Below are 13,661 nucleotides of genomic sequence, written 5' to 3'. Positions count from 1 at the left end.
ACAGAAGAGAGGAAAAAGAAAACCGTAAATAATACAGGATAATACACACACAATAGACATATATACACTTACCTGTGGTATTTATTAGAAATAGATATAGATGTACAAAAAAAGTAGATATAAATAGGTTAACAAATATATTTGTCACATACCTGGAATAAATATTAGATATAGAGATAGATAAAATAAATAAATCTATATAAAAGGCATGGATACATACAACATATGAAGTGAATCCATACATACACACGCAAGAAATTTCACGGATGACCACAACAATGTCACAACATGATTAACGACAGCAGCAGGGGTGGTGACAGTGATGGCAATAACAACTACCAAGGTGATAACACTGTGGGCGAACACACATACACAGAGGAATACAGGAACTGTACCATATTTTGGGGTCTTAGGACAGCAGCAACACAATGGGGTGAGAAGATGAGGCTGCTGAGGGGAAGGTCACACTGCTGTTAAAAACTATGATGCATTCACACACACAAATGCATGCACACATAAGGATACACACCTTAGAGGAACAGAATGGAGTAAGTGGAGCAAGAACACACACAAAAATGAAAAGTGTCGCTGAAGAGGTCACAGATGGGTGAGGAAAGATTCCCAGACAATGGACATGAGTTAAAATAATAAAATAAGAACAGTAATAAAGAGTGAAGAAAAAATATATAATGCATGTGTTTATTTGGCAAAAAAAAAAATAATAATGACTATAGCATGGCTGCGGCCTTCGGGCTAAAACATTTTTAAGGATAGCGAAATACAACAATATTGGTTTGAACACGAGATTTCACATCAGGAATTTTGGAACACAAATTGATAACTGTAGAGATTCCTTTATTTCATGTAAATCTTGTTTATATTTAACCATAGATATGGCTTCTAAGAATTACAGCTGTTACTAATGATGTTGTGTGCAGTAGATTGTAATGTCTTTTGCTATAATATATCTCTATAGTAATGTCTCCCTTTTTATTCAACTACTTACTGTATATACTCGACTATAAAGCGCCCTTGCCTATGATGACAAAAATCAGAATACATCATCACTTTCATTAAATAATAGAAGTAAAGAAATATCTAAAGATATGTCTTCCATGTACTTTTCGGCTTTGAAATTAGCAATTTGGGTTTTTTCAGTTAATCCAAGTGTCGGAACTTCACATGTGGCTTGTACCTAGAAAATATCTGAAGATCTTTTTTATAGGATGTGCTTATAAGTTGCACCCCCAACTTTAGGGGGAAATTTGAAGGAAAAAGAGTACGACATATAGTTGAATATATACGGTAACTTACATTTCATTTTTGTTCAAATTTTTTTGCTGCCCAATGGGGTTTAACTGGGCCAGATTAAGACCCATAAAGACCCTAAGCACTTAAAAGATTTTGGTGCCCCCATATATTTATGTAATTCAAAATGCAAACAATAATAAACCATAAAATAAATTTTTATTTTTCAAAACAAAGCAAAAAAGTAAGATAGAAAATAATGTTTATTTTGGTATACTTCCACTTGGTTTATATTTGAAAAGTTTTCTCCTCTTTTTTTAATTGCAAAGTCTTTGATCAGATCCTCAAAATTAATCTTACATAACACATCTGATAATTATATTTCCAATCAATAAGCTACTTGAAATATTATTTTAACAAATGCTGTAAACCATTTACCATTCCTGTGGTGCCCCCTATTTCCCTTGATTCCCCAGGCATGTACTTATTTTGCTTAATGGTTAATCCAGCACTGATAAGGACATATGAGGTGTATAGTTGGTTGAAATATTACTATCAAGAGTCCTGAAGAGACTTGTGATGATTGAATGTTAGATATGAGATATTACTGTATTTCATTTGGTACTTCTGATTTCAAATCTCACTCGTGTCAACTTTGTGTTTTATCCTCTGGGATGAATAAAATATCTGTCTGTAACATTATCCATCAACTATAATGTCTCCTGCAAAATGTGTTTTATGTCTGGTTAAAAGAAATAATTATGTGCCATCCATTGATCTAGTAACATCCTTTCATTAAAAACTCTTGGCAAATATTGGTGGATTTTCTTGGAGACATTAACCTTATAAGCTATAGAAGAAGCACATTCTTGGAATTCTGGCCCGAATTTTAGGCTAGCATTACCCTTATATATAACATATTTAAAACTTACTACTGTAGATGCAATTGTACAAAATATGAAATCAACCTCAAGAAAAATTCAAACATAGAACATTTAAATTCAGAGTTTATTATACATTCTTCAGTCATGAAGTACTATTTTCAAAATATATTTAAGCATTTATCTGTATTTATGTTGGTAATTTCAATATGTCTATGAATCTTATATGATATAATCTGCAACTGATTAGTGACATTTTATATTTAAAAAAAATATTCCTGAAAATTTTATTATTTGTCTTTTGTGTTTCTTTAAAAAAAAATCAATTGGTTTCATATTAAATGGCTATATTGGTTAATAATTCAGAATGTTTTGGAGCGAAATGATTTAATCTGCCATACTTTCATACTTGCAACATGTATAATGCTAATGTGAACATACTTCAGCCTGGTTCTACTAGCAATTGCTCTCTGTAGAATCTTTTTACTTCTCAGGAAGATTTCTGGAAGACAGGTCAAGGAGGGGAAGTTAAGGAAATTAATACCAAAAAAGTAGTTATCAAACGGTGAGATTTCTCTAGTGTATGTGCTTATTATCTCCATTCATTTGTTTGTTCATTTGTTTATTTGCATACTGTAGTCTTTCTTTTGTTTCATGCTAAAAATCTAATGTGTATCAGAAAGAGAGAGTGGGAAGAAATAAGATATAAAGCTAAAGAAAACAGCAGAGATAATTTTGAATTCTTTATTTTATTTATTGATTATTTTCTGAAGATATTATATTTACAGTTTTATTGTAATAAAATAATTCTCAAATAATAATAAAATATAATAATAATAACAATAACAACATCAATAATAATAGCTATTTCAAACTTTAGCACAAGGCCAGTAATATTGAGGAAAAGGAATTAGTTTTTAAAACATCAACCCCAGTCTTTGACTGAAACTTTTAATTCATCAACCCTGAAAGAATGGAAGGCAAAGTTGACTCTGGTGGTATTTGAACTTAGGACATAAAGATGTGGAATAAATGCCACTAAGCATTTTTGTGCTGATCTGCTTATGATCTTGCCAGCTTGCCACCTTAACAACAACAAAAACACTACTACTACTACTACCACCACCACCAGCAATAGTAATAATAATAATAAATTTTTACAAATTTTTGCACAAGGCCAGCAATTTAGGTAGTGGGTGAGTCAGTTACATCAACCCCAGCGCTCAGCTGGTACTTATTTTATCAACTCCGAAAGTATGAAAGGCAAAGTCAACCTCAGTGGAATTTGATCTCAGAATGTAAAGAAAGCTGCTAAGCATTTTGCCCAGCATGCTAATGATTATAATAATAATTATCATCATTCTTCTTCTTCTTCTTCTTCTTCTTCTTATTATTATTATTATTATTATCATCATCATTATTATTATTATTATTATTATCCTTTCTACTATAGGCACAAAGCCTGAAATTTGGTGGGTTTATTGACTAAATCCCCCCCAGTGCTTAACTAGTACTTATTTTGTCAACCCTGAAAGGTTGATAAAATGTTTGAGAGGAGAGGGTTAGTTGATACCATCAACTCCAGTACTTGACTGGTACTTTATTTTATTGTTTCATATAGTTTAGTATGTTACTGAATAACTCATGATGGAAATTACTTGACTTTGTTAAACTTTTATGTATCATTGAGATTGATTTAATTAATTTTATCTTGATCAGGCCATGTGACTAGTTAAAATAAGTAATATCTCTCCAAATTAAATGAAATTTAATTAATAATTAGGTTGTAATTTCTGTTGTAAAACAAAAATTTTTGGAAATTATTCAATTTAGATTAGCTATTATTTTTAGTACCAAGAACTATGAAAAATGCAACTCAAATATTTTTGTTCTTTAGTCTTTTCTTTCTCTCCACCTACTCCAAATTCTCTTAGATTATTGTAAATTCTCTCATTTCAAATTTTCATTGTTCTACATCTCAGCTTTCAGGCAATCAGCAACTTCTTATATCTTGTTATACAGTTCATGCTTAACACATCTCCAATAAAACATGTATGTATATTTTAAACTGGCATGCTTTTATTAGATTTATTTCATCGAATAATGGCAGTGCCCCAGCATGGCTGCAGCTTTGAGCTGAAACCGATAAAAGAATGAAAGAATAAAATACATACCTGTATGCATACATACATACCTGTAGATGTACATACATTCATATGAATGCTTGGACACATACAAACACTCATACATATAAATACACATATATATGAAAAATACAAAATGGGACAAGAACACAAAACATCCAGACAGTTAGGTGATACAAGAAAGGGACAACAAAACATCCAGACAGACAATACAAAGAAAACAAGGATGGGTCATTCAGAGTTTTCTTTCCTCAGTCGAGTTCCAGATTATCTTTGCAATTTTGGCTGGTTATACTTGAGATTGCTCCAGTCTGGCCAGACCCAAGGAAAAACTAAGCTAAGAGCATCAGATTCCTTGGAAGAAAGCAGCGAATGTATATGAAAAAAAATGGAGAAGGTTACACAAATACAAATAACAGGACATAACAACAGGTGTCTTTCGACTAAGGACAAATTAAATTAAGGGGGTTTGTGTGGAAGTAAATACACACATACATGCACACACACACATCCATCCATCCATACATGCATACATACACACACATATACACATATGCATACATACAACCATCCATCTATCCATCCATACATTCACCCACACACACACACACACTTTACTATTCTGTAATGTCTAAAGTAAGAAAACACTGCAGGAACCTTGTGATAGTATGGCTTGAATATAGAAAGGTATTTGATAACCGTTCACACTCATGGCAACTGAACTCACTGGCAAATGCACTTGCTGCATTAGCTGCTGCTGTTGAAAGGCTCATAAAACCTTGCATTTTTTCTGAACTGATGTTCAGTTTTTCAAGGTGAGAGTCTGTCTGCACATCTGTTTTACTTTGGCCCTAAATCCACTGGCATTTCCTCAATGAAAATTCAGAGGCCATATTCTAGGCTCAGCAACAGCAAGTCATTTATATTAACCAAAAAGTTTTTGTGGGTAATCTAAAGGTCTATGTCTGAAATACAACACTAAGAAACAGCTGAATTTAATTACATTTTCTGCTGATATAGGGATGGAAAATGTCACCAAGGCTTCAGCTCCCTTTGAAACATCATGTTAAAACAATACACAGTCATCCACAGAAAAGACTGCCCTGGGGCAAATATAAACAACACCGTTGCTATAGAATACATAGCAACACAAGGAATATTCTCATCAAAATTTCTACTACATGCAAACATAATAGGCCTAGTAGAGTTATTTGAAACAAGAAAGAGAATATCTATAGACAACTGCTTTGAAACCTGTAACTCCTCTACGCTGATTATAAATATATATTCATATCAATAATCATTGGTGCACTTCAATTATGTTAGTAAATGTCTAAGCCTCAATCTGTAGAAGCTAGGATGTTCAAGCAAGGAAAGAGACTGGCAAACACAAACTTTACAGATACATTCTGTAAGTAGAACTGTAAAAATATACAAGAAATTCTTAATGTTTGATATGTAACAATTATCAGTGATATCCAAATTCCAATGACAGACTTTTTGTTTCTTTGTTTAAAAACTAGCTCTTTCATTCTAGAAGGAGATGGCTTCAAACATTTGTACATTCATGTATATAATCAAACATATATACAAACGTACATACATATATGCATAGGGTAATAAAAAAGGGCAAAAGAAGGCCATGTGCCTTCACACATACACACATACAAGGCCTTTTTTATCTAGTAACATAGCCAAATTTGTAGGTAATGGACAAGTAGGAGGTAATAGAACTGATTAAATTGATTTGTGTACACACACACACATGCATGCACACACACACACACACACACACACACACACACACACACACACACAATCATTATCATTATTTAACTTTTCCATGCTTGCATGGGTTGGATGGAATTTGTTGAGATGGATTTTCTACAACCAGATGCCCTTCCTTCACCAATCCTCACCTGTTACCATGTAAGGTAATATACCCCATGACCAGTAATGTTTTCACAGAAGATTGGAAACAAAGTCAAGGCAAGGCAGTAGCAACACACACCAACATATACATAGGTGCAGGTGTGGCTGTGTGGTAAGAAGCTTGTTTCCCAACCACATGGTTCTGGGTTCAGTCCCACTGTGGCACCTTGGGCAAGTGTCTTCTACTATAGCGTTGGGCTGCCCAAAGCCCTGTGAGTGGATTTGGTTGATGGAAGCTGAAAGACACCTGTCATATATATATATATATATATATATATATATGTATGTATGTATATGTGTGTGTGTGTGTGTTTTTGTCCCCCTGCTATCACTTGAGCAACAGATTAAGTACTAGTCTTACAAACAATAAGTCCTGGGGTTGATTTCATTGACTAAAAACCTTTAAAGCAGTACTCCAGCATGGCTGCAGACAAATGACTGAAACAAGTAAAAGAATACATATATACATATGCAAATTGCATCCCAGAAGTTTTGAGATCTTTTCAGGAGAGATGTTTATTAATTTCAAAGACACACAAAACTCTAATCTTCTTCAACAAAGGATCCCTTGACTTCAGTACATTTGCAGTGCTCCAGCCACCCTATCAAAGCCCCATGGAAACCCTCCAAAGGAAAAATATTCTAGACTCTTGTTACATCCTTCTTCATCTTCTACCTCAGCCTGAGGAGCAACCAGAAGTCACAGTGAGTAAGGTATGGACTGTAGGGAGAGTAAGATGCCCATTTCTATAAGTATTTGGTCAATTATCTGGATGGAATTGCAGACTGGTGCATTGTCCTGGTGCATGTGCTCTGGTCTTTTGCAATGAAATCTCTTCCTGAACTCCCTCAAAACTTCTATAAAGTACTCTTTATTGGCCAGAAGGAACCCCAGTGAATGTAGATAGTGCACTTGCTTTTGAAAAGGGGGATCACCATGAGCTTCCCAGTGGACTTGTTTTGCCTGGCTTGTGTCAGCAAAAAACAAATGCTTGACTTATGCAAGTTAATCCATTAGCTGTCTGGGGCATTTCATGAGTTTCTGTAGCATTTTTGCTCACTTTAACAAAACTTGCATAGTAAGCTTCCAAATTGTCTTCACATACAGACTGCATTCTGCAAATTAGAAACCTAGTCAGCTGTAACAAGTAGGGTGTATTCAAAGTGCTGTTACAGCCACCTCCTTCAATCTAGACTAGTAAAAATTGGTAGATCAGCTTATTATATGTATTGTAATGATATACTAAAATTACAGTAATGTAGGACAGCTATAACTGCCTCTTCTAAAAAAAAGCCTCAAAATTTCTGGAATGCATCTTTATATAATCAAACATATATACAAACGTACATACATATATGCATAGGGTAATAAAAAAGGGCAAAAGAAGGCCATGTGCCTTCACACATACACACATACAAGGCCTTTTTTTATCTAGTAACATAGCCAAATTTGTAGGTAATGGACAAGTAGGAGGTAATAGAACTGATTAAATTGATTTGTCTACACACACACACACAATCATTATCATTATTTAACTTTTCCATGCTTGCATGGGTTGGATGGAATTTGTTGAGATGGATTTTCTACAACCAGATGCCCTGGTATATGATTTAAGTAGTAGAATGAAGTTTGACAAATTCAGTCATATTTTTTTATAAATGGAAGAGATTTGATGTTAATATGGTATAAAGTATTTATTCAATTCACTTAGATGATCGTTTCATACAGAAAAACAATAAGTTCATTTTAAAAATCTGAGTTGTCAAAGAGTACTCATCAGTAGCACAATAAGAAAAAGTAAAAACTTAATAAAGAAAAAGGAAGACTTTGGAATTACATGGGTATTGTGTTCTTACTAAATTTTTCTTTAAAATAATTGTTCTAGGTTGTGATATATATATATATATATATATATATATATATATATATATATATATATATATATATATTTATATATATATATACCATCACATCTATGCTTTGATCCTTGTTACTTGTGAGTATACTCTGACATGTCACCATGTCTCCTGCTCTCTTATACTTTTGCTGTTTCCTACTCTCTTCCCTCTGGCTGGGTAGCCATGTATCCCCTTTACAACAGCACACCTATTTTGCCTCCCTATTTCTCTGGCACACTCAAACCTTTCGTCATTTAATACTGGATCAGCTTGTCCAATACCCCCTCTATTATAGCAAGACACCTATTTCTACCTTTCTGTCTCTTTGTCACTCTCTGACCTTTCATCCTCTGATATGTGTTCCTCTCCTCAAATGCTCCTACCCCTCTAATAATTCCTTGTCTTGCAAGTTACTTGGTGAGCCTGCCAGGGCTGGTGCCACATAAAAAGCATCCAGTCCACACTGTAAAGTCTTTGGCATTTGGAAGGTCATCCAGCTGTAAAAATCATACCAAAACTAACCTCACCTGTGCTAGTGCTATGTAAAAAGCACTAAGTCCACTCTACAGAGTGATTGGTGTTAGGAAGGGCATCCAACCATAAAAACCCTGCCAAAACAGAGTAGCATAGGGTAGTTTTTCTACCTGGCTAGCTTCTGTGAACTATCCTACCCATGCATACATGGAAGATGGATGTTAAGTGATGATAATGATATATATATGTGTGTGTGTGTGCATGTGCATATATAATATATATATATATATATATATATATATATATATATATCATCATCATCATCATCATCATTTAGCGTCCGTTTCCCATGCTAGCATACACATATTGGCAACAAAGGGCCCTGATGCTTGTGTGAAAACAGCTATGCTACACGGCAGTGAAGCATGGGCCTTGACTGCTGAGGACATGTATAGGCTTGAAAAAAATGAAGCTAGCATGCTTCACTGGATGTACAATATCAGTGTGTAAATACAACAGAGTGTAAGTGTCTTGAGAAAAAAGTTGGTTATAAGAGGCATCAGTTGTGGTGTGCAAGAGAGATGACTGTGCTGGTATGGTCATGTGATCATATGGGCAAGGATAGTTATGCAAAAAAGTGCTGATCTCTAACTGTGGAGGGGAACTGTGGAAAAGGTAGACTCAGGAAGACATGGGACAAGGTGGTAAAGCATGATCTTCAAGTGTTGTGTTTCACAGAGGCAATGACTAGTGACCGAGACCTTTGGCTGTATGCCGTGCTTGAGAAAACCTATCAAGCCAAGTGAAATCATAGTTGTGGCAGATACTAGTGTCATGCAACTGGAACCTGTGCCAGTGGCATGTAAAAGCACCCATTACACTCTCAGAGTGGTTGGCATTAGGAGGGGCATCCAGATGTAGAAACCATGCTAAATCAGATAGGAGTCTGGTGCAGCCCCTCAGCTTACCAGCTCTGGGCAAAGTGTCCAACCCATGCCACCATGGACAACGGATGTTAAATGATGATGACATATATATATATATATATATAGCAAAAATATATATATATACATATCTGCACACATACATATATGTGTGTGTGTGTATATATATTATATATATATATATATATATTATATATACATATATATATATATATATACATATATACATATATATATATATATATATATATATATATATATATATATATATATATATATATATATCCTTTAGCAAGAATTATATTGAAAACATGTATTTTTAACATAGGTTTTTGATGCTTTGGGAGTATTGTGTAGCTGAAACACTAAAATATAGTTGCTGAGTTGCATGTATTCTAAGTATTAATAGCATCTTCCATATTTCAATCTATAGTGGGTTTTCTTTCTTTCCCCCTCTCTGTCCACACACACACACACACACACACACACACACACACACACACACACACACACACACACACAGAGAGAGAGAGAGAGAGAGAGAGAGAGACAGTGAGAGAAAGAGACAGGAGAGAATGATTGGAGAATATACAATTTTAAACCCAGTGTAGTATGAAATATAGTAGATGATATGAACACCTAGAATACATGTCTAATTTATTGGAAATGTGAATATAAATAATAGTGCTCTTTTTTTATTAATAGTGATTTATTTATAATAAATAGACCAAGTGTAAAGATTCTACAAAAGATTAGAAGTAGTTAAAGCAAAAGTTATAATAGTTATATCTAAGCTGAGGAACTTTAGTTATTAATATCATTGAAAAAATAAAACTTTTACACAAGCAGTTCTAAAATTACAGGTTAAATCCCAAATTAGAAATAATAGATGAAAAGTAGGCATGGAAATATAAATAATTTAACTGCTAAAAATATTGCTTTTTTATTAAGATATATTGATTTTAACTTATCTGAAAATATCTTTGCTTGTAATTTAAGACTGAAAAATCCAGTCAATACATCAAAGCACTTTAAGTAACGAATATACTATACTGTTGTCTACTATAATGATTTGTGGCTATAGAGTCTGTTGTTGTACATATTTTGGTGCATATGTGAATGTCTGGTCAGGAGATAAAATGGTATTTTGTGCTTATTTATCCATGCATGTCCATGACATGAAAGAGGATAGAGCATGTGTATAGGCATGTGCAAGACAATGTAGTTGCATAGTTTGAAACAGTTTGTGATCATATTTTGAATATCTTTGATATCATCATTTTTCTTCCATCAGTGTATCAGTTAGTTGTTATTTGTGACTGAGTGGCTCAAGGCAAGACTAGCTTATTTCTGTAACAGATGTAACATATTGTGTGTTAACCAGTATCACATGTTTCTTATTTTAGCTGAGTCTCATGTCAATGAGTGCATGTAAGTTATTCACTCTTCTACATGTTTTATGGTAAAGACGTTTGCCATGAGTCCAGTATATTGGTTTCAAATTTTGGCACAAGGCCAGCAATTTAGTGGGAGTTGACATTGACCCCAGTGCTCTACTGGTACTTATTTTATTGACCCTGAAAGGATGAAAGGCAAAGTTGACTTTGGCAAAATTTGAAATCAGAACATGAAGACAGATGAAATGCCACTAAGCATTTTGCCCAGTGTGCTAACAATTCTGCCAGCTCACTGCCTTATGAGTCCAGCATATTAATTATTCAGACACTGGAAAATAAAATGGGATGACGATTTTCTCAGTATCATCTTGGATGGTAGATAGAATATTGATGGTAAAAATGATTTTGATTGATTTGTCTTCCTGAAGATTTATGTAATTAGAAATGTTTTGACTATGTTCTAATGTTATATATTCATTTTGCCTCTTTTGTCATCATGATGAGTTTTGCTTTTTCTATATTTCTAACTGTAAAATTAAAAATGTACTTAATAACCAATCTCAAAATTCTTGCAATGCATACTGTGTATCCCATTGTATACCTTACTTTGGACATCACATGAATTTGATTCTTATATCCAGTTACATATTCCTTTGATCCCTCACTTCTTGGTTCAAAACTTTTCTGCCATGCAGCTTCATTCTCTGACATAGCTTTATCAATTCCCACATATCTCAAGGTTTTACTATGTCTCCCACACTCTTTTGTCTGTGCATTAATGTTCTTTCTGTTATTTGTTAACCACACTTACACACACATTCTTGTGCAGATGATAACACCCTACTCTAAACTTCTGTATACAAGTATCATTCATCTACACTCTAGACACCCAACACCAGACAAAAGCCCACAAATTAATTTGGCTGATTGGCAAAGGCTAACTCACCATGCTTCAACTACTTCCTTATAAACATGCAGTTGTTTTTCTTTACTGTTTCTACCACTACTGTGTAGTTCCTATGATAGGTGAATTGAAGATTATTGGGTATTTTAACTGGGTGTTGTGTTGGTAATTATTTGGTAAGTATTTGTTTGGTATGTCTGTCTTTGTTTGAGATTTAATGAAGTTCTTCACTGAATTCAACTGGTCACTAACAAAGTGTCATGGCTTTTTTTGTTTTAATCAAAACTGTTGCAGAACTTTGTAAATATGAGTTAGTATGTGCATATAAGTAGTTGTGCGTGTAGATAGACTTGTGCTCATGCGATGGATGTACAGGTCTTTTTAGTACATGAGTATCTGTTTACTCTTTATGATTTTCTGCGTATGTTCATTCCAGGAATTCAAATGGAGAATTTAACCCTAAATGTGGACTGAATGAACCAGCCAAAACCGAGCTAGAAATAATTAGTAAACATATTCTAAATCTGATTGAACATAAAATTAAAAGTATATACATCTTAAAAAATTTTTTTTATATAATTATATATATTGCTCTCTGGTAGCCCACCATCCAGGTTTTCACCACTCACTGCATTCCCCTCCCCTACTCTCTACTCACATTTCTTTGACAATGTCCTGCCACTTATATTATTACCTCCATACCTCAATGGTATGCCCTGGCACTTGCCACCAACTCTCTCTCTCTCTCTCTTCTTTTACTTGACCATCCCTTTTATATTCTGATCCCAATCCCTTGTGACTATGTCCAGCACTTTACCACCATCTCTCTCCTGCTTTCTTGCTGCCTCCCACTCTCTCCTTCTGCTCTTCCCTCTGGCAGCAGCACACCTGTCTCTGTCCTCATTCCTAATCACTCTCTTTCTCTCTCATTTTTACTGGGTAACCATGTACCTCCTCTACAGGAAAAGACACCTGTTTTTGTCTCACTATAAACTTTCATCATCTGATACAAGATCACCTCCTCCAGTACCCTCTCCCCTCTCAAAGATTTTTTGTCTTGCAAGTTACTTGGTGACCCTGGCAGTGTTGATGCCACGTAAAAAGCACCCGGTCCACACTATAAAGTGGTTGGCATTTGGAAGGGCATCCAGCTATAAAAACCTTGCCCGTGCTAGTACCATGTAAAAAACACTCAGTCTACTCTGTGGAGTGGTTGGTGTTAGGAAAAGCACTCTGCTGTAAAGACCCTACCAAAACAGGCATGGAAGTCTGGTGCAGGCTCCCCCCTAGCAAGATCCTGTCAAACCATCCAACCCATGCCAGCATGGAAGGTGAACGTTAACTAATGATGATGATGATATAGAATGATTTAGTAACATTACTGATAAGCAAAACTGTAAGTTTACCAGTTTAACATTATTGATTTTTATCCCACTGTACCTATACATTCTTCTGAAAGAATTAACCAATATGTGAACCTGATATCAGTGTATTAATATCCATCATCATCATCTAACATCTGTTGTCCATACTGGCATGGGTTGGATGGTTTGACCAGGACTGGTAAGCTGAGGGGCTGCACCAGACTCCAATGTTAGTAAAATATGTGTAATGTTAACCCTTTAGCATTTAAACCAGCCATATCTGGCTTCTCACACCTGCTGTACAATGTCATTCTAAGGACATACAGTCAGATCACTAAAATATAGAAGCTATGAGATAATACATGAATGAGCCAAAGCAATGTAAATAAATAAGCATTACATTTGACAGTAATTAGAATGCTAAAGGGCTAAGGGGAAGTAACTCAAATAGTAAGTGATTGTGTTGATAATGGT

At 34.6% G+C, this 13,661-nt stretch overlaps 1 protein-coding gene across 4 annotated transcripts in view; it reads left to right on the top strand.

The window, feature by feature from the left end:
• Positions 1 to 13,661, top strand: part of LOC115222267 (allograft inflammatory factor 1) — a 137,101-nt gene that overhangs the window by 103,837 nt on the left and 19,603 nt on the right. The window contains exon 7 of one of the 4 annotated variants that reach the window (XM_036511113.1): positions 2,606 to 2,694. The exons of 1 other annotated variant lie outside the window; for it this stretch is intronic. In XM_036511113.1, coding sequence (XP_036367006.1) covers positions 2,606 to 2,694 — 89 coding nt within the window. Of the gene's footprint in view, positions 1 to 2,495; positions 2,580 to 2,605; positions 2,695 to 13,661 lie in introns of those variants that run through there. 2 more of the 4 variants (XM_036511114.1, XM_036511115.1) reach the window with 2 other exon arrangements.

This window comes from Octopus sinensis, linkage group LG19 (assembly GCF_006345805.1).
Source record: "Octopus sinensis linkage group LG19, ASM634580v1, whole genome shotgun sequence".
NCBI lineage: Eukaryota > Metazoa > Mollusca > Cephalopoda > Octopoda > Octopodidae > Octopus > Octopus sinensis.
This window is presented reverse-complemented; position numbering and strand designations above follow the sequence as displayed.